Source organism: Echiichthys vipera (genome assembly GCF_963691815.1).
Source record: "Echiichthys vipera genome assembly, chromosome: 11".
Classification (NCBI taxonomy): domain Eukaryota; kingdom Metazoa; phylum Chordata; class Actinopteri; order Perciformes; family Trachinidae; genus Echiichthys; species Echiichthys vipera.
Genome location: NC_139836.1, coordinates 1314361 through 1335959, shown reverse-complemented (window position 1 = coordinate 1335959; position 21599 = coordinate 1314361). Strand labels below are relative to the sequence as shown.

General features: G+C 47.2%; 2 protein-coding genes across 4 annotated transcripts in view; one reads left to right on the top strand and one right to left on the bottom strand.

Moving 5' to 3' along the window:
* Nucleotides 1-127: 127 nt before the first annotated feature.
* Nucleotides 128-9444, bottom strand: cryzl1 (crystallin, zeta (quinone reductase)-like 1). Of its 3 annotated transcripts, XM_083923544.1 has the most exons (14): nucleotides 9222-9444; nucleotides 8488-8565; nucleotides 8238-8310; nucleotides 6832-6876; nucleotides 6463-6531; nucleotides 5256-5389; nucleotides 5047-5158; nucleotides 4847-4867; nucleotides 3792-3890; nucleotides 3564-3676; nucleotides 3370-3475; nucleotides 3231-3276; nucleotides 371-489; nucleotides 128-280 (listed from the first exon to the last, which is right to left on the bottom strand). In XM_083923544.1, exons 1-13 carry the CDS (start codon nucleotides 9345-9347, stop codon nucleotides 393-395), a joined length of 1119 nt encoding a protein of 372 aa, XP_083779670.1. In that variant the 5' UTR covers nucleotides 9348-9444; the 3' UTR covers nucleotides 128-280; nucleotides 371-392. The 3 variants fall into 3 exon arrangements, with proteins under 3 accessions (XP_083779670.1, XP_083779669.1, XP_083779671.1); XM_083923543.1 differs by having other exon boundaries at nucleotides 128-489; XM_083923545.1 differs by lacking the exon at nucleotides 4847-4867 and having other exon boundaries at nucleotides 128-489.
* Nucleotides 9445-10273: 829 nt separating this feature from the next.
* The window catches only part of itsn1 (intersectin 1 (SH3 domain protein)), a gene marked incomplete at its 3' end in the record, with an annotated part of 59512 nt that continues 48186 nt past the window's right edge, over nucleotides 10274-21599 (top strand). Inside the window, 6 exon segments of the mRNA XM_083923547.1 lie at nucleotides 10274-10423; nucleotides 18192-18251; nucleotides 19589-19681; nucleotides 19792-19855; nucleotides 19975-20135; nucleotides 21401-21595. Of these exon segments, the coding sequence (XP_083779673.1) occupies nucleotides 18224-18251; nucleotides 19589-19681; nucleotides 19792-19855; nucleotides 19975-20135; nucleotides 21401-21595 (541 nt within the window). The 5' untranslated portion in view covers nucleotides 10274-10423; nucleotides 18192-18223.

The window sequence follows — 21599 nt, the reverse complement described above, 5'->3', positions numbered from 1 at the left end:
TGCGCCCCCTAAAACTTTCTGTTGGGGGCCACAGGGCTCCTGTGAAACTTCCTGTCACACACGTTACAGTTCCTGTTCATCGCTCACGAGGTTTGTTCCAAGACAAGAACACAACGTCACCTGAATTCCAGCTTTTATTTTGTAATTCGGATGAAAAGGAAAAGAATGACAGTCATGATTTACATATTCAGTCCTGTTGTTCAGGAGCAAACAGATTCTTCCTGCAGCTTTGAGTCCAGACCGCCAGCGGACGCCGTAATGAGCTCCACGTCTCCGTCTCCTAAAAACACAAACGGTCACTTTCTCGTTACCAAAGCTGCAGAAGGAGAGTGGCTCCTGTGGACTGGAGGTGACTGGTGTGTCGTCTTACATCCCGGTCCAGTGTTGTGGGTTCAGAGTTGAACGACGGCCTTTTTATTCTGGTGACGCTGGACGGTCTCCATGGTAACCGTGGCTTCATAGAGAGGGACCGCCTCCTCGGGCTGCGGTCTGAAGAGACGGACAGCAAACATCACATTTAAGGTTTTAAGTTAAGTTACTTACACTCTAAATAAAACATGGAGACAGTTTTAATCTGTGACAACTATTAAAGAGAGATGCTAACAGCCAGACGTGGCTAACAGTGATTAGCTCGGGGCAGCACGGTGAAGGCATTCAAAGGTCTTTTTTTAACCACTAATGCTGCTGAAAATAACAGCAAACCTCTGCAGCAGCATGAGAAGAGTCCCTACACACACAACAAAGCACCAATGGGCTCCTTCCACTGTAATGGACTTTACTATGAGAGGAGCTGGTACAGGGGCCAGTAGGTAAGTCTTTAAGGGCGCCATCCCACTGTGCCTCCGTCCCGTGCCCCGTGCTTTAGGGTCCTTGTCCCCCCCTCCAGGCCCGTTTGTACTCACACTACCTGGGCCTCGGAGAATGCTTCTTGCTGCCTATACGTCATCACGCCGTAACACGTCACACGCATTGATGACGTCATGGCGATGCGTGGCTTTGTTTCCAGATCTTTCCGTAGACCTCGGAGTTTTTGTGCGTCTTGTCGACTGTTTTTGAATCTTTTCATCGACCAAATCTGCAGTAAACACTCCACCTCCGCATCACACCAACGTGAACCTTTCACCGCCATTGTTTGAAATGTCCGCGCATGGTCCCTCCTTCTTTTTTCTACGTCCCAACAGGCGCACAGGAAATGACCTCAGAACCGCCGTAGGCCTCGTGCTCGTACACGTGCGCTCGCTCGTGCTCGTACACGTGCAAACGTGCTTTACTAAAGCCCACCTCTCTCAAACGGGCCGTGGACGGCAAGCGTGCCGCTCCTAGACGTGGTACGGTTGCACTCACACTGGTCAAAGGAACCAGACTTTAGCCATGAAACCTGTTTGGGCACGGGACGGAGGAACAGTGGGAGGGCGCCCTAAAACACTCTTTTAATAAACTCTGGCGTCACTAAATACGCTGTTGATGCTCACTGAGTGGGGATTTGTTAGTTTGCACAGTTAAACTTCTTGACTGCATTATTTCCCTGTTTCCTACACTTTTATTGTGAAGGTCAGTTTCCTGATGGGAGGAGTTAATCGCAGGTGAGCAGGGGGCGGGGCTTAGAGAACAATGGGTGGAAATGTTTGTCTGGGTCTTCTGTGGGTAGTGAGAGGAGCTGAGGAGGGTGTTTTGCCTGGGAACCAGCGGATTAAAGCTTTTTAATGGCGTTTCCGTCACCGTGGAGAAGAACACCTGTGGGGACCATCACGACTCTGAGCTCTGGGGAGTGTTCCTGATCCAGAGGCTGCACCTGGTGAGTCGTCTTTCCCTCTTCACAATGCAGTGCTGGAGTTTGTGTGTTTGTTTCTGCTTGGGGAGGTTTGAACTTTCGATTTTTTGGTTTTTCATAGGACTGTGAGAGAACAGCAGAAGTAGAATATTCTAGACTTGAGTGAACATGATGATTTTTGAACATATGATAAGATGTTTAAAGCAGAAGAACCTCATTTATTTACTTAACTAGAGTGAATAAGAATTCAGTTTACAGTGACTCACAAACTCAATAATAAACAAAAGTAATAATGAACCTTCAGGATTGAGGTGATTGTTATTGTTGCTGCTTTGTTTTGTGTGTGTAGGGACTCTTCTCCTGCTGCTGCAGAGGTTTGCTGTTATTTTCAGCAGCATTAGTGGTTAAAAAAGACCTTTGAATGCCTTCACCGTGCTGCCCCGAGCTAACCACTGTTAGCCACGTCCGGCTGTTAGCGACTCTCCTGGATTTCTACCTTTTAATCGTTGTTACAGATTAAAACTGTCTCCATGATTATTGATGATTAAAGTGCAGAAAAAGACCCTGGAGGAGGAGTTTACACCAGAACTTCACTTTAAGCCCAGAGCCCGGCTCCTGGTGCTCACGGTCCGATCGACTTCACCCTCAAACACCAACACTGATTTAACGTGTGAGTCCGGTGAAATTGGACCATGTGGTGTGTTTCAGTGAGAAAATACTTCAAATAAGGAATCAAGACAGTTTTTCTCATCCTGTCTGATGAAATCTGTTGACTTTTTGGTTTCTCATGTGTGTGAGTGTTTAAACCTGCCGCTTGGACACGAGCACGACCACTGACCTTGTTAAGACGTGATGCAACACCCTTTCAAAATACGATTTCCGAGCCTCGTGTTTCTCTGCAGGGCCGTGTTCCCCGTTGTTTGAACAGATCTGAGTTTTTGTCGCTTGACCTCTTTCTTCTGGATGAAAAAGCGTGTAACTGACCACAGAGCTGATCCTGATCGTTCACATGATCGGAGGTTGTTGTTTTGTTTCAACAGAGCATTTGGACCCGGAAATCTTATTTTGTAACGTCACACTGAACAGCTGGACAGTGAGCTAACGCCGCCTGGAGCCCCTTCAACACGTACGATGTATTTTCCAGTTTTTACAAACTAATCCAAACCTTTTACCATCTGTTATTAACTTCTATTTCACCAAACTGCCACAAACCACGAAGGTTAAACTGGACCACGGGTTCATTTTCACCTGACTTAAACTCCGCCCTCTTGTCCATATATGGTCATGTTTACAAAGACCAAGATGGTTGATGGCAGAAACGCCAAACTTTTAGAAAGCAAAGCGATGAGAACGACGCGTCCATTGTGCTTTAAAGGAACCTTTAAACAGGGAGCATCAAAGCAAACTTAACACACTTAAAATTAATTAAGTCTGTGTCAGCAGATGAGCGCCTTGTTACCTGAGTACTCCAGTCGACATCTTCTCCACGATGTCCTTCAGAATATCTGACACCAGTCTGTTAAGGAGAGAGTTCATGTTCCCGATGGTGTGCGTGAGGTTTTAGGTCAAACACATGTTAAACACGGCGCTGAGGATACGCAGGTATCGTCCCTGCTGAGCCGAGGACGCCGTCCACACTTCAGGGTTAAGGAACGACATGGAGGCTGATTTTAAGTACAGCAGTCTGCAGTCGGGAGGGTCCAGCTGTAGGAACACGAGGGCGATAAGTAAAACCACAAGGCTTCTTATTTAAACGAGCGAGTCATGAGTGCAGGACGCAGCCGTGACTCACCTGCAGGTCTCTGTGGGACGTCACCCAGTGCCCCCCCACTCCCAGCACGCTGATGATGTCATGCTTGTGTGGGAGGAGCTTCATCTCCTCTGACTCTTCCTCTTGCAGACGCACTACACACACACACACACACACACACACACACACACACACGTCTGAGCGTACGGCGACACATCTGATTTTCCGATCAAACGCGCGTTAGCGGTGTGTGTGTGTGTGTGTGTTTACCTCCAGAGTCGATCACGATATCCACCCCCAGTCCCCCCGTCTCCTCCAGGACCACGGGCAGCAGGTCTGATGATCCGCTATAAACTGGAATCACCTTCACTTCACACACAAACACACACACACACAAACACACACACAGCAACACGAGTCAGTCTGCTGTAAAATGAGTACGTGTGTGTGTGTGTGTGTGTTCGTGGTCGTCTTTGTTGGATGATTTAACTTGTTTCTAAGCTGTGAGTGACTCTCGTGTCCAGTGTCTTGTTGTTTGTCTCTTTTTGAGCCTTTGTTTGTTTGTTTTGTAACAATAAAACAAACAACTTTAAATAAAACAGACTGAAAACTTGTGCAAGTTCTACTTCAAGGACATTTAAAGGATGTTTGACGGGACGCTGTAGTGATTTAATGTATTACCTCAAATCAACGTCTCCATTCCTAAATAAGTCCTCATTGGTGAACGAGGCTACTGCGACTGTGAAGGACTGGAGAAGAAGCCTGCGCTGCACTTTTGTTCCATACGCAAGATCATTCTTATGCCACGACACAGGAGAGGGAACCCTCATCGCCACAAAGAGAATAACAAAGGAAATGCTGCTGTATGTGAAGGCGACGGGTGAGGGGAGGGGTAACCTCTAACTCACCACGCATCCTTCCCACTGCTCCTTTCAGTTTCAGTGGCTGCAAATTCAATGTTCTCCACATGATGGCAGCAGATTTTAGATCAAGAGTCTCCTTTTTACAACATTCACTAAGAATGATTTTACCATTAAACCCCCGCACATGGACACCAGGGAACTTCAGTCATCTGGTTGTTCCCTGAACCGTTACCGCTGTGACCGTAAACACACTGAGTAAAGGAGCGAGCATCAGTCAGTGAGGTTGCATTCACACCAAGTCCTCCCACTCATGTGTAAGTGTGTGCAGGCTGCAGAGGAGGCTAAGAACCAGCAAAATCCTCTTTTGGAGTCACGCTGCGGAGGCCAATCTTGACCCTACTCGCCGCAACGCCTGATTTGGTGTGAATGCAACCTGAGAAAGACAGGTGGAAGAGATCTCACCTACTAAAGGATCCTGAACACCTGAGGAGAACATGAAGAAGAGGAGGAAAAGACAGAAGAAGACGGGACAAAGAAGCAAAGATTAAAACAGGGTGAAAGAGGAACAGAGGAGCAGAAGAGCAGGAAACCAGGGCTCCGTCCGTGAGGATCGGGTTAAACCGTGCTGTTTAGGCCGCGTCCCACCACCGTCCTGTACATACCCACACTGGGCCGGAGCTGCTCCAGGAACGTGTGCTTTTGCGGCGAGTGTGACGTCGTCAAAACCTTTACTCCGTGGTAACAAGCCAGCTGGATGCACATGAGACCGAAGGACTGCGGAGAAGAGAGGGGGAACATCAGGCTGCACTTTGTCATTTTGCCTTCATTAGATAACAACAGCTGTGGCTTCTGTGGTGTTTTTTTTACATACGCTGGCTCCGTCCAGGACCAGCAGTGTGTGTCCGGCTGCCATGCGCGCGTGCGTGTGTAGAGCCGTGTAGGCGCAGAGGCCGTCACGCAGCGCTCCGGCAACACACAGCGAGCTGAGCTTCTCTGGCTTCTGAACTGGAGGACAGAAAACAGAGACGCACACGTACAGCATCTGTGATCGGGTTCACACTTTTCTTTATATCATGAGGATCTCATCTCACAAGTTATTCAAGTGTAATTCTGCCATAAAAATCATCCCATGGTCCCATTTTTCGGGCACTTGCACTCAGAAAAAAAACTGTCTCGATGGCGTATTTGATGTTTAGGCCCTATTGTTATGACCACGGGTCATGAATGAATGAATGAGTGAATGAATGCTTTATTTAACATGTGAAACTAAATTACACTTGAAGCACGAGTCATTTAAACCCTTTGTGTGTTTGTAAAGGAGCAGGAAGAAGCATCAGCTTATTCATTCCTGCCCCTTCTCCCCTTAGGATACACAGGAAGTAAGAAAACCTACAGTACTGTTTGTTTTTAATACGCTCAACAAAACAAACAATAACCCACAAACAAACAATAACCGCTCGTGTAAAACTAAATAAATGACAAGTATAGATAATGTGAGACCCCTGGTGTTCGTCATCCCCCTCTGCTTCTTCCCTGCACCTCGTAAACACCGTCCGTTTGAACCCTGCTCGTGGTCGGGTGTTGGGTTTTTGTTGTGCGTTTGAATGTGAGCATGTAATTAATCCTCCCTGCAAGAGGGGGGTGCAGCTCCTGTGTGGCTGTCTCCTTCTGATTCCTGCAGGTGGTGAGTGTGTGTGAGTCCTGTGTTTCATTTTTGGATAGGTAAGTTCAAATGAGAGAAGTTTTAACTTCCCTGTGTTGGAAATAAATGAGTTTGACTGCAGCTTTGTGTCTTGGTCTCATCTTTGGGTTAAGCTGACAGCACTTTTATGATACGCAGGGTGAAACATAAATTGGGGGCTCGTCCGGAGAAATCCAGGAGGGATGCTAACAGCTGGACGTGGCTAACAGTGGTTAGCTTGGGGCAGTACGGTGAAGGCATTCAAAGGTCTTTTTTAACCACTAATGCTGCTGAAAATAACAGCAAACCTCTGCAGCAGCATGAGAAGAGTCCCTACACACAAAACAAAGTATATGCGTGTGTGCGTGCGCCTGTGAGTGTGTGTGTGAGAGTGTACCTATATGGTGTTCATCTATGTCAATGACCTCACAGAGTCCAGAGCAGGGAGAGTCCAGAGGCAAAATACCTGCAAACATACAGTCAGTGTGTATGTTATGAAGTTAATATACACAGCATTAATACTGCGATTACGCCTAAGTTACAATATTCAACATTAAAAATCTCATGGTAAAAGTTTGAGTTTGTTTGATCTTACTCAGTTCAACAAAAAAACAATGTTACAGATTTTGGTCAACTTTGACGTATGATTCATTTTAATGTTCTGTCTCTTTGGCATCCACACACTTAACATGACATGCCATGCTCCGTGTGTGTGTGTCAGAGTTAGCAGGGAGCTCCGGGTTAGTGGAATTAAAAACCATCCTACCTACAACCTCATCCTCTGGCTGGAAGAAAGACACCTTGGCGCCCACTGCAGAAAAACAACAAGTTAAACTGACAGAAGTTTCTGTGAAGGTTCATTACCCTGGTGTGTCCTCTAAACGTGTGCTAAAGTGTCCTCTAGGAGCATAAACGTGAGCTAAAGTGTCCTCTAGGAGCATAAACGTGTGTTAAAGTGTCCTCTAGGAGCATAAACGTGTGTTAAAGTGTCCTCTAGGAGCATAAACGTGAGCTAAAGTGTCCTCTAGGAGCATAAACGTGAGCTAAAGTGTCCTCTAGGAGCATAAACGTGTGCTAGAGTATCCTCTAGGAGCATAAACGTGTGCTAAAGTGTCCTCTAGGAGCATAAACGTGTGCTAGAGTATCCTCTAGGAGCATAAACGTGTGCTAAAGTGTCCTCTAGGAGCATAAACGTGTGTTAAAGTGTCCTCTAGGAGCATAAACGTGTGTTAAAGTGTCCTCTAGGAGCATAAACGTGTGTTAAAGTGTCCTCTAGGAGCATAAACGTGTGCTAAAGTGTCCTCTAGGAGCATAAACGTGTGTTAAAGTGTCCTCTAGGCGCATAAACGTGTGCTAAAGTGTCCTCATAAACGTGTGCTAAAGTGTCCTCTAGGAGCATAAACGTGTGTTAAAGTGTCCTCTAGGAGCATAAACCTGTGTTAAAGTGTCCTCTAGGTGCATAAACGTGTGCTAAAGTGTCCTCTAGGAGCATAAACGTGTGCTAAAGTGTCCTCTAGGAGCATAAACGTGTGTTAAAGTGTCCTCTAGGAGCATAAACGTGTGTTAAAGTGTCCTCTAGGAGCATAAACGTGTGCTAAAGTGTCCTCTAGGAGCATAAACGTGTGTTAAAGTGTCCTCTAGGAGCCTAAACGTGTGCTAAAGTGTCCTCTAGGAGCATAAACGTGTGCTAAAGTGTCCTAGGAGCATAAACGTGTGTTAAAGTGTCCTCTAGGAGCATAAACGTGTGTTAAAGTGTCCTCTAGGAGCCTAAACGTGTGTTAAAGTGTCCTCTAGGAGCCTAAACGTGTGCTAAAGTGTCCTCTAGGAGCATAAACGTGTGCTAAAGTGTCCTCTAGGAGCATAAACGTGTGTTAAAGTGTCCTCTAGGAGCATAAACGTGTGCTAAAGTGTCCTCTAGGAGCATAAACGTGTGTTATAGTGTCCTCTAGGAGCATAAACGTGTGTTAAAGTGTCCTCTAGGAGCATAAACGTGTGTTAAAGTGCCCTCTTCAGCGGTGAGGATACACTTCTATCCCTCGTCGCCCCTGCCCTTCAAAGGTCTGTACACGCCACTGGTTCATCACATGCGTTCCTTTTGAACACTCTTGTAGCCACAGTAAAAGTGCGTGTGTTTGTGTGTGTGTGTGTGTGTGTGTGTGTGTGTGTATTCACCTTGCAGGACGACCCCGGACACCTCTCTGCCAACAGGAATGAAGTCTCTGTGGATCCCCACGTCGTGGAGCAGCTGGAGCACAGAGAGAAGAGGTCAGTACGCTCACGCAGACGCTCACGCTCACACAGACTCTCACGCAGACGCTCACGCAGACGCTCATGCAGACGTTTACGCAGACGTTTACGCAGGCGGTCATTCATGCTTTCTCTTCAACTCTCTGGTCTCTTTGACTCATCATGGTTGGATTACCTTGAGGTCCAGAGGGCTCAGTCCACAGGCCTTCACCCGGACTCTGACCACGTGGCTGCCCAAGACCTCCGGAAGACTCTGGAGGGAAACAGACCACACCTCCTTTAATCCACCTCCACTGAACGGTCCTGACGTAGAACACTGTTCATTACAGAAAGGTGGGTGTTCTTCATTTCACAAAGTCTAGGATGGAGTCACAGATATTACACCATCAGAGCCTCCACCTGCACAGATACAACCATCAGAGCCTCCACCTGCACAGATAAACCCATCAGAGCCTCCACCTGCACAGATACACCATCAGAGCCTCCACCTGCACAGATATTACACCATCAGAGCCTCCACCTGCACAGATATTACACCATCAGAGCCTCCACCTGCACAGATATTACACCCATCAGAGCCTCCACCTGCACAGATACAACCATCAGAGCCTCCACCTGCACAGATACAACCATCAGAGCCTCCACCTGCACAGATACAACCATCAGAGCCTCCACCTGCACAGATACAACCATCAGAGCCTCCACCTGCACAGATAAACCCATCAGAGCCTCCACCTGCACAGATAAACCCATCAGAGCCTCCACCTGCACAGATACAACCATCAGAGCCTCCACCTGCACAGATACACCATCAGAGCCTCCACCTGCACCGCCCCAGCCTCTCAGAGCCTCCATCTGCACCACCCAGCCTCTCAGAGCCTCCATCTGCACCACCCCGGCTCCACTCACCGTCTCCTGGATGAGGAACTGGGGCTCAGCTGCAGCCACTCTGCAGAATAAACCTTTCATCGTCTTCTGTTCGACTCCTGCAGCTGAAGGCTCCGAATAACCGAACTCTGCTCGGGTCACACGCATTCACATAGATCTATATATTTATATCTGTATGTTTATATGTTGCTGTCTGCTGTCACTTCCTGTTGCTGCTGAACTGACGGAGCTGGGATCAGCTGACTCCTCTTCTTCTTCTTCTTCTTCTTCTTCTTCTTCTTCGTTGTTTTGGGATAAAAAGCTGAGTGTCGCCCCCTGTGGGAGGCTCTGGATCACACCTCAGTGTCAGGAGGAGGCTTTAAAGCACCAAATAAATACATAAATGCATAACTATTATATCATAAAATGCTTGATTAATGAAATAATTAAAATATGACATAATTTAATGCTTATTGAATATATAATTATATTATAAATTGCTTAGATGAATGATAAAATATATAATTGAATGCAATACAGCAAAGTGCTTTGACAGTGCAAATCAAAATACACACACACACACACACACACACACCCACCCACCCACCCACCCACCCCCATTCTGACTCATTGACTTCCATTATAAACATGTTTTTTAATCTCACTGATATTGCAGAATAAACCATGCATTCTGTAATGTCAGAATCTCATCTTGAAGAAAAGTCGTGATATTTGACATTTCTACTGTATATCTATGTCCCAGATTCATCCTTTTCCCCACTGTATGCATGAAAACCTTGTCTTTTTGTTAATTATGGAGCCATGTGAGCAGCAGATAAGGCAGGTTTAGTTGTTTATGTTGTTCTTGTGTAGCTTTATATCTATATATATTATTCTAATAGACAATCACGTTGAAATGTGCATGTATTTTAATATAAATACATGTATAAACTGGAGTTTGTCTAATAAACAGCATCTAATCCATAGCGTCACTGAGATTCGGCAAACCAGCGAGATCTCGCGAGGTTTACGTCGATGTCATTACAGCTACTGTGACATATCGCGATACTTCAGGTGCGTTACCCCATTTTCCAGCTGTCCCTCAGTCGGTCACAGCAGGAGCCGCGGAGAGGCTTTTAGTGCTAAAAGAGCGCGTTTACCGGGAACACACCCCGTTACACCCCCACACAAACACCCCAGGAGCCGCTTCACCCTGCCTTTCACCATGGAAACCCAACTATGAGGTAAGGGCAGAGAGTGTGTGTGACGTTAGCTTCACTGTTAGCCTGATGCTAAGTTAGCTGCAGTGATGTGTGTGTGTGTGTGTGTGTGTGTTAGCGCGGCTGTTTGGGTGATTTAACCCGGGTTAGCCCGCTGATGTCAGCCTCTCACGGTGGTGTTAACCCGTCTGTGAGGTGTCTAATGTCGGTTTGTGTAACGATGACAACGCGATGCTATCCAGCTGTTGCTAACAGCTAGCTAGCGCGCTAATGGTAAATCACTGCCTCTGCACTGGTGCTCTGATGCCCCGGTGCTGCTCCACATTAACGGGGTTGTTTACGGTCCACCTCTGCCTCAGCCCGCTTCAGAGGAGGATGAGGGGCGGACCGGGGTGCCCTCGGTGCTGGGGCTGACTGTCAGGGGTGGAGGAGGGTCAACACCAAACCCTGATGTTGAGCACAGCTGACTTTTAGCTGTAACTGCACACACAGAACACAGAACCACCCCCTGTGTGTCCTGTTATCTACCCGTCTGATGAGGCATGTGTCTGGGGCTGTTGGGGCGGAAGTAATGCAGGAAGTGAAGCTTAAGTGACACACAGACCTTTCCTGTGTCTGTCAGTGATGTTTGCAGAGGAGGGGAACAGCTGATTGATCTTTAATTTATTGACCTTGAGTGGTTTTTATTGAAACACTGGTTCTTGTACATCTGGTGGTGCTAAAGCTCTCTGTGGTGCTACTTAAAGGAAACCCCAATAAACATTAATCACTGAATTAAACACCTTTAAGTTTAACAGTTGCATTTGTTCCGGTATCAGCCTGCTCCGTAGTCCCGTTCATGAGTCAGGAGCTGCACTGTGATGATGAGCAGAGGTGAAATTATTTGTTTGGGAAACCCTGACATGTCAGTTGTGATGCTTCTCCTTCCTCCTCCTCCTTTGGATGAAGACAGTCAACAAACTCTTGTGATCAGGAATAAACCTTCCTGTCCGGAGCTGACAGGAAGTGAACGTCACTTACAAAGTTTGGTAACTGATGCATTAAAGGAAGACAGAGAGCAAGTGTTAGTCCTGCACCAGGGGAATTCACTTTGAAGTGTGTGTGTGTGTGTGTGTGTGTGTGTGTGTGTGTGTGTGTGTGTGTGTGTGTGTGTGTGTGTGTGTGTGTGTGTGTGTGTGTGTGTGTGTGTGTGTGTGTGTGTGTGTGTGTGTGTGTGTGTGTGTGTGTGTGTGTGTGTGTGTGTGTGTGTGTGTGTGTGTTTTACGGGATATAAATATATAATAAAGTATTCCACTGAAATCATCCAGCTCTACTTTAAAAACTCCAAAGGAAGAGGCTCTAAACTGTACCGACACATTTGCATTTAATGTCCGTTAGGCATGTGCACGTCCTGTAGATAACACACACACACACACACACACACACACACACACGTGCTAACGATAGCAGGTGTTTTGCATGAGACTGCTCACCCGCCCTGCTCACCTGGTTTGTCTGAATTAGAGCTGAAACATTTCACTGATGAAATTGTGAAAGTGATGAATTGTTACTCTGTGACTGAACGACGTCAAATATGAACAGCTTTTCTTTTTTTTAGATCATTTTAGACCTAATATCTTTGCAGGCGTTGTTACCTCTCCCCCCCCCCTCCCGACAGCAACAGACCCAAAATGTGCAGTTTAAGAAGATTTAAAACACAGTAAAGAGGGAAATCTTCTACATTTGTGTCTGCACGAAAAATTACATTTACAATCGATCGATTAACAAAATAGTTCACTGCAGCTCAAGTTTGAATCGATATTAAACACTCAAATCCCACAAACATGGGCCTGTGAAACCATCTGATCACGTAAAAGTGTAATTCTGGTGTAAAATCCTCCTCCAGGGTCTTTTTCTGCACTTTAATCATCAATAATCATGGAGACAGTTTTAATCTGTAACAACTATTAAGGTAGAAATCCAGGAGAGATGCTAACAGCCAGACGTGGCTAACAGTGGTTAGCTCGGGGCAGCACGGTGAAGGCATTCAAAGGTCTTTTTTAACCACTAATGCTGCTGAAAATAACAGCAAACCTCTGCAGCAGCATGAGAAGAGTCCCTACACACACAACAAAGCACCAATGGGCCCGTTTGTACTCACACTACCTGGGCCTCGGAGAATGCTTCTTGCTGCCTATACGTCATCACGCCGTAACACGTCACACGCATTGATGACGTCATGGCGATGCGTGGCTTTGTTTCCAGATCTTTCCGTAGACCTCGGAGTTTTTGTGCGTCTTGTCGACTGTTTTTGAATCTTTTCATCGACCAAATCTGCAGTAAACACTCCACCTCCGCATCACACCAACGTGAACCTTTCACCGCCATTGTTTGAAATGTCCGCGCATGGTCCCTCCTTCTTTTTTCTACGTCCCAACAGGCGCACAGGAAATGACCTCAGAACCGCCGTAGGCCTCGTGCTCGTACACGTGCGCACGCTCATGCTCGAACATGTGCAAACGTGCTTTACTAAAGCCCACCTCTCCCAAACGGGCCGTGGACGGCAAGCGTGTCGCTCCTAGACGTGGTACGATTGCACTCACACTGGTCAAAGGAACCAGACTTTAGCCGTTACACGTGCTGGGGCACGGTACGGAGGGACAGGGGGAGTGCGCCCTTATTCGATGCATGTAGGCGCCGAGAAAGACCAATGGGATGATTTTACACTTTAATGTAAAAGTCACGTGTCTCATATGACCTTAAAGCCCGACATGCAGCACCGCTCTCTGGGGTTTTCATTTCTACAGTTAACCCGTTTGTTAACAACAGTCCGCGTGGAGGCGCTGCAGCGTCGTCCATTATGTCAGCCGTCGTTTTATTTTGAAAAGTGCTGATTCCCCACAGGAAACAGAAGAGGACACACTCTTTTGGGATGATGTGACCTTATATCACACTCAGACAGCTTTACTGCAGGTTAAATATGAGACGACTGTGAATTTGTTTGTTTTGACCTTTTCTTTGACGTGTGATGAGAAAGAAAACGGCTCCGTGACCCTGACCCCCCCCCCCCCCCACACACACACACACACACACACACACACACACACACACACACACACACACACACTGCTGCGGTGCTTTACCTCAGCCTGTCACCACCCGGCGTCTTGCTCCTGCCATCAGTTTTTACATTGTCATAGTGCTGACGTAAGCCGGCTGTGGAGGCCGGCGAGCGCGGTGGGGGGAGGAGGAGCGGAGGAGCCTCATCACTTGACATCAGTGTGATAAGAATGTGCTTGATGAGAGAAGGAGAGAGCGAGGCGCGGCGCTCGGGGTCGATACCAGGCTTCAGCCACGTTTTCATCCTGTAACAGCGTTTCACAGCTAAAACCATCTCCGTCCACACAGCGTTTTTAAGTCAATACAACAGAAGTCATCAAATCGCTTCAGACATATTTGTGAGGCAACCAAAGATTCCCACCCCTCATGGAAAGCACCAGACTAAGGGCGCCCTCCCACTGTGCCTCCGTGCCGTGCCCCGTGCTTTAGGGTCCTTGTCCCCCCCTCCAGGCCCGTTTGTACTCACACTACCTGGGCCTCGGAGAATGCTTCTTGCTGCCTATACGTCATCACGCCGTAACACGTCACACGCATTGATGACGTCATGGCGATGCGTGGCTTTGTTTCCAGATCTTTCCGTAGACCTCTGAGTTTTTGTGCGTCTTGTCGACTGTTTTTGAATCTTTTCATCGACCAAATCTGCAGTAAACACTCCACCTCCGCATCACACCAACGTGAACCTTTCACCGCCATTGTTTGAAATGTCCGCGCATGGTCCCTCCTTCTTTTTTCTACGTCCCAACAGGCGCACAGGAAATGACCTCAGAACCGCAAGGGCCTCGTGCTCGTACACGTGCGCACGCTCGTGCTCGTACACGTGCAAACGTGCTTTACTAAAGCCCACCTCTCCCAAACGGGCCGTGGACGGCAAGCGTGCTGCTCCTAGACGCGGTACGGTTGCACTGCACGTAAAACCTGTTTTGGTACGGGGCGGAGGCACAATGTGAATGCGCCCTTAAACAACGAGGCTTCAGGGGCCCGAGGACTGAAGGATTCACTCATTTATGTTGGCGTTTGCTGCATTTTGATGTGTGTTGTTGCCTTTATTTTTATTCCTGTAGACAGATTACTCAGCACAGTCGTCATGATGGTGCAGACATGTTTCCTCCTCTTAAAGCAATAAATAAAGAGAAATCAGCCTCATTTTCTCATATTCAGCCTTTAACTCTGTAACGAGCTCGGCCCAGAGAAGGCGGCGCCGTTGGTTCTGTATCGGGTTTATATATGTGACCGGCTCTGGGCCGCATCAACTTTCCCAAATTCAGCCATGGACGAAGGGGAAGGGCGAGTGTTGGAGGAGGTCAGCGGGAAACTGAGGGGGAGGGACAAAGAGAAGAGTCTGAACCCTAATCTGTATCATGTTATGAAGCTGCGTTTAGTGTGTGTGTGTCTGTGTGTGTGTGTGTGTGTCTGTTTGTGTGTGTGTGTGTGTGAGTGTGTGTGTGTGTGTGTGTGTCTGTGTGTGTGTGTGTCTGTGTGTGTGTGTGTGAGAGGAGCTTAAACAGGCATCTGCCACAAGCCTTGATAACAGAGCAACACTCCAGTTTCACCCCGATGCTCTAATTATCCAGATTAATCACACAAAACATTACAGACACGCAGAGAGAACAAAGCGTGAACCCCGCGGATGATAAAGAAAACACGGCAGACATTACACTGGTCCAGAGGACCGTACGAACTGTATAAACCGCATAAATCGCATAAACCGCATAAACCGCGCTGCTGCGAGTCATGGATGGAAAGTTCGGCAACGGCCAGATGAGCAGAGATGTTGAGAATGAGTCGAATTTGACAAAATGCCCAGTCACATATTCTTAGGCCACACTCCCACTGTGCCTCCGTCCCGTGCCCCAGCATGTTTCACAGCTAAAGTCTGGTTCCTTTGACCAGTGTGATGCAACCGTACCACGTCTAGGAGCAGCACGCTTGCCGTCCATGGCCCGTTTGGGAGAGGTGGGCTTTAGTAAAGCACGTTTGCACGTGTACGAGCACGAGCGTGCGCGCGTGTATGAGCACGAGGCCTACGGCGGCTCTGAGGTCATTTCCTGTGCGCCTGTTGGGACGTAGAAAAAAGAAGGAGGGACCATTTAATGATTAATGATTTAAATAATAGTTTTCAATATGGTTATATTGGTAGAAATATGTCATTTAAAGGTGCCCGAAAAGCTTGAAACTGAACCTTGAAGGTGAATGTGTTGTTGGAAAAGTTGTTTGAACCCTGAAAATGTCTTTATCAGTGTTCGATAGCAAACAAAAGCTAACGTTAGCTGTGACTTGCATCAAGCGGCTGAAAACTTGACGCTTTGTGCTCCTCCCCGGCTCCGCCCTCTTGTCCAAATATGGTCACGTACAGTTAAAAAACGCCAAACTCCTGGCTGCACAACGGCCGTCCACAAAACCAAGCGGGTGACGTCACTGGAGCTACGTCCATCTGTTGTGTCCCCACTGACATGTGTTACCATGACAACCAACAACAATCAGCATGTTGTTTTGTGCCAATCAAATTAGCGCGGCGACTCACGGTCCTTTATCTGATCTACTTTGTATTTCTACGGGAAATGCAAACAAACGTTTAAACGTAAAGGCCGGAACAAACAGAAAAAGCTGAATATGAGTCTTAAAATAACCAACAAATAAATAAATAAGAGATAAAGCTTTGATGTTTGGGGTCATTTCCTGTTCAGAACAAATCCTCACTGAACTGAACGTGTCGTCACAGAAAACAAGAGGAACAAAAGGATGAAATGTGAGAAATTAATCAAACAAACAAATAAAGTTTAGTGTAGTCGCAGTTTGACGGCTGGAGAAACTGCTTCAGTGTGTGTGTGTGTGTGTGTGTCTGTGCATGTGTGTGTGTGTGTCTGTGCATGTGTGTGTGTGTGTGTGTGTGTGTGTGTGTCTGTGCATGTGTGTGTGTGTGTCTGTGTGTGTGTGTGTGTGTGTGTGTGTGTCTGTGTGTGTGTGTGTGTGTGTGTGTGTGTGTGGGGTGGGCTTTGTTCGTCTGACCTAGTTTAGCTGGTTACTTTGTCCTCCCACTCTGATGATAATGACACACACACACACACACACACACACACACACACACACACACACACACACACTCGTCCACAGCAGCGTCTCATTAACGGTTTCTGCAGAGAGACGTTGCAGTTTTTAAATTCTTTGCGCGTTGACACATCAAGTTGACCCTTGAACCAGATTTCTGTTTGCAAAACACACACTGGAAAAAAAGAGGCAGTAACACACACATCCTCTCTCTCACACACACACACACACACACACACACACACACACACACACACACACACACACACACGAGCTTAGTCCTGTCAGATTATTATTATTATTATTATGGGTTGTCTGCAGGCCACAGAGAGACAGGGAGGTCTGGATCTGATTAACATACCTCCACCAGGGCTACACACACACACACACACACACACACACACACACACACACAGAGACACACACACACACACACACACACACACACACACACACACACACACACACACACACACACACACACACACACACACACACACACAGGGCGCGGCTGGTGTTTGTTTTAGTCTGATCCTGAAAAATTCACAGATTTTAAACCTTATTTTGGTGAATTGTGCACAAGTTTGTACTGTATATATATATATATATATATATATATATATATATACATATGTGTGTGTATGTATGTATTATTATATATGCTTTATGTATAGCTGCTTTATTAAGATGATATATTTATTAAAGAATGTTTAACATTATGTTTAACATTGTCAACCAATTATAGAAACGACAAAACACTGAGAAAATAAAGAAGAAATAAAATAAAAATGTAAATAAATATCATGTTCAGTATCAGACAGTTTTTTGACCATTTAATTAAATAACAAATAAAAACTAAATAAATATCTACAGTATATGACACCACCTACCCAAGCATCAGTGTCTGCATCATAAGTTCTGTAAACACATTTAATTTGAACAACATCACCGATAGATTCTGATATGATGGGTCAACATTAACACATCGGTCTGAATTTGATGTTTTGAGTAAATTTTATTTAAAGTAACTAAAGATCAGCCCCTCGTGTGCGTGCGTGCGTGCGTGTGTGCGTGCGTGCGTGTGTGCGTGTGTGTGTGTGTGCGTGCGTGCGTGCATGCGTGCTTGCGGTTTGGGTTTTCATGGTGTTTCTTTGTTGTTTTGTTTTTATTCTTCTTTATAAATAAAGTTGATTTGATTTGAATAAAGACAAAAGCAGAGCGTTAAATTAACTCCAGATTTGTGCTGGAAACTGTTTTTTTTTTTACTGTGTCAGCATCTTTGGCCGGTGACCAGACATTATTATTATTATTATTATTATTATTTTATGATTTTAAAGCTGCAGCGTTGATTATTACTGTCTGATCTGTATCTGAGCTGTGACGCTGGGTTTTGTTCCGGGAGACGAAGTAAAAGAAAAGGTCGGTTCGATGCTTTGGTTCCAGGCTGTTCTGGTTTTGGGTGAAACGTGCAGACTTGTTGTGCAGAGGCCGTCGTCGGGTCGCTGACACTTTGACTCTGAAAGCATCTTTGCGGCTCTCTGTAAAACGTTCTTAATGTGCGGTGGTTCCATTACTAAATGATTTATGCAGCAGCTCGCCGTTCAGTGGGGTCGATCACATGAACACGTGTTCTTCTGTCTTGTTTCAGGTGTTGTGTCGTGCAGAAGACTTGACTGAACCATGGCACAGTTCCCCACCACATTCGCAGGTCAGTACGTGTGAAAGACGGCTACGAAGGAAAGTGTCTGTTCATCTCTTCCCCTCAGAGTCGGGAGCACGTTATATTCCAGCCGTGTGTGGATGACGGTCCTCACCTTCTCTTAGGGCGCCCTCCCACTGTGCGTCCGTCCCGTGCCCCGTGCTTTAGGGTCCTTGTCCCCCCCTCCAGGCCCGTTTGTACTCACACTACCTGGGCCTCGGAGAATGCTTCTTGCTGCCTATACGTCATCACGCCGTTACACGTCCCACGCATTGATGACGTCATGGCGATGCGTGGCTTTGTTTCCAGATCTTTCCGTAGACCTCGGAGTTTTTGTGCGTCTTGTCGACTGTTTTTGAATCTTTTCATCGACCAAATCTGCAGCAAGCACTCCACCTCCACATCACACCAACGTGAACCTTTCACCGCCATTGTTTGAAATGTCCGCGCATGGTCCCTCCTTCTTTTTTCTACGTCCCAACAGGCGCACAGGAAATGACCTCAGAACCGCCGTAGGCCTCGTGCTCGTACACGTGCGCACGCTCGTGCTCGTACATGTGCAAACGTGCTTTACTAAAGCCCACCTCTCCCAAACGGGCCGTGGACGGCAAGCGTGCCGCTCCTAGACGTGGTACGGTTGCACTCACACTGGTCAAAGGAACCAGACTTTAGCCGTGAAACGCGCTTCGGCACGGTACGGAGGCACAGTGGGAGGGCGCCCTAACATCCATTTTCCACAACAAGCTTTGCATCCACGTGTTAAAATCCCCCCAAGATCATTGATCAGTGTAAAACACATGAGGAGAAACATTTAAAAGTGAGTCGGCACGATTCACTTTGTATGGCGTTCAAGGCAAACACGGTTCTGATGTGGAGTCTGATTTAACTGTTGGACTTCATAATAATGACTCATCGCTGTCAGTTAGTGATGAGTCAGTTAAATTCACTGACAGCAGCTTTCCAAGGAGAGGCAGTGGTCATCCGTACGTTCCTTCACGCTCTTTCTCAAGTGTCGTTTAAAGGAACAGGAAGTGAAACTCGTGACTAACACTTGTCTCCTCCTTTGTCTTGGCCTCCGGTTCTGGTGTCAGATCTGTAACCGTGCGTGCGTGTGTGCGTGTGTGTGTGTGTGCGTGTGCGTGTGCGTGTGCGTGTGCGTGTGTGTGTGTGTGTGTGTGTGTGTGTGTGTGTGTGTGTGTGTGTGTGTGTGTGTGTGTGTGTGTGTGTGTGTGTGTGTGTGTGTGTGTGTGTGTGTGTGTGTGTGTGTGTGTGTGTGTGTGTGTGTGTGTGTGTGTGTGTGTGTGTGCGTGTGTGTGTGTGTGTGTGTGTGTGTTTTTGTGGATCAGGTCCAGATGTGTTTCTGATCTCAGTGGACGAGAGAGCCAAACATGACCAGCAGTTTCTCAGCCTCTCTCCCACCGCCGGGGGTTACATCACAGGTAACACACACACACACACACACACACACACACACACACACACCTTTCTCCGTGTGACCTTTGTCTTTGTTCACGTTGATCTCACTTCCTGTTTCTGTTTGACTGTCCAGGCGACCAAGCCAGGAACTTCTTCCTCCAGTCAGGTCTGCCTCCTCCCATCCTGGCCCAGATCTGGTGAGTCACACGGATCGATGCTTTCATTACTTTAAACATCATTTAGTTCAGTATTAAACATTTCTCAAGGTCGTGCCGACGCATCCTTCTTTAGACTCTCGTCTCTGTGTCCCTTTCAGGGCCCTGGCTGATATGAACAGCGATGGTCGTATGGACATCCACGAGTTCTCCATCGCCATGAAACTCATCAAACTGAAGCTCCAGGGTCACCCTCTGCCGCCCGCGCTTCCCCCCAGTATGAAGCAACCCGCCCTGACTTTACCCCCACAGAGCGGCTTTGGTGAGACTGAATCACACAGTGCATCTATAATTCATTTTTAAATCATAATAATATAGAGAACAATCTTAAGGATGATGCATTTATAAGGAAACGGAGAGAAAAGATGAAGAAAACCGGCCATTTGGTCATCTTTCATGTCAGCATCACAGGAGACGGGTGATGATTGTCCCTCAGTGACAGCGGAGGACACTGAAAACACAACGATTGGTCTTTTTAAAGAAGCTGCAGACACTCAGCTGCTGTGATATCTGTTGATCTCTCCGGTCAACTTCCACTGTAGAGCACAGCTGCTGATACACACGCAGGCTGCGAGGCGGCCGTCACACTTTACATTTCACAGATGGCCTCATTGACATCATCAGGTTTGCTGTTAGCGCTGGGTTTAAACACAGACTGTATAAGAAATGGACGTAGCGTCTCCGTCAGGTCCGTTCACTCAACTTGATCCAGTCGTCCTCGCCTACAGGAGTTTCCCTCTTGTCAGACTTGAATCCGCCTCATTTCCTCTGTCCAAAAAAGGGCATGTATGTGATGTTCGGGGGAGGGGCGTACGTCCATCTGGCTGACGTTTACCTCCGAGGAGAAGTGAGGGCTAGAGGCTAGCTGTCACTCAAGAGGCCCCGCCCCTAATTATTTATAAACTTTAACCTCCAATAAAATAAAAACTAGCTTGTAATCTTCTCTGTGGTGGTGCTCTGACTGCGCGCTAGAGCTGGACACAGATATTCCACTACTCAGACATTCGTTGGTTTATATATTTAATATTCGTCTTGTTTTATTAATAATCCTTAAAATAATGAAACTGTTGCAGCACAGAGTTTCATCCTCACTGTGAGAGTCTGTCCGTCTGTTGGAGTCGTGTTATAACCGAGCGTCCTGGTGAGTGTCGAGGTCTGTGTGGTTTTACTGCAGCAGACTGGTTTTGTCTTCAGGCGGTTTAAAGAACGCTGTTAACGCCCACGCTGGCAGGTCAGCCGGCTGCTTCCCCGGGTCATGTGACCTCTCCTCTGAGGCTTCTTCATGTCTCGTTGGGCCTGAAAGAAGGCGGTGGTTCAAACCGGACACTGCAGATGTGTTTAATGAGGATGATGTCACTCTTCCCGCTCCAAAGGTCACTGCGGGGACGCTGGCTGCTCAATAAAGTTCTAATGCAAACACATAAATTCATAATGATGCTCTGCGTCAGGCCGCACCGAGGCTCTCGATGTCAAACTCAGCACCACAGAAATATTGATAGTGATTAATAATGACGTGTTTTTCCTCAGGCATGCCCCCCATGCCCTCCATGCCTCCCATCTCAGCGCCTCTGTCGGGCGTGCCTCCGCTCCCCCTGCCGCCTCTTCCCGTCGGCGTGTCGCCCCCGCTCGTCTCGTCTGCCCCGCCTCCCCTCCCTCCGCCCATCGCCAACGGAGCTCCTCCCACAGGCATGATGCAGCCCATCTCAGGCTTCTCCCACCAAGGTAA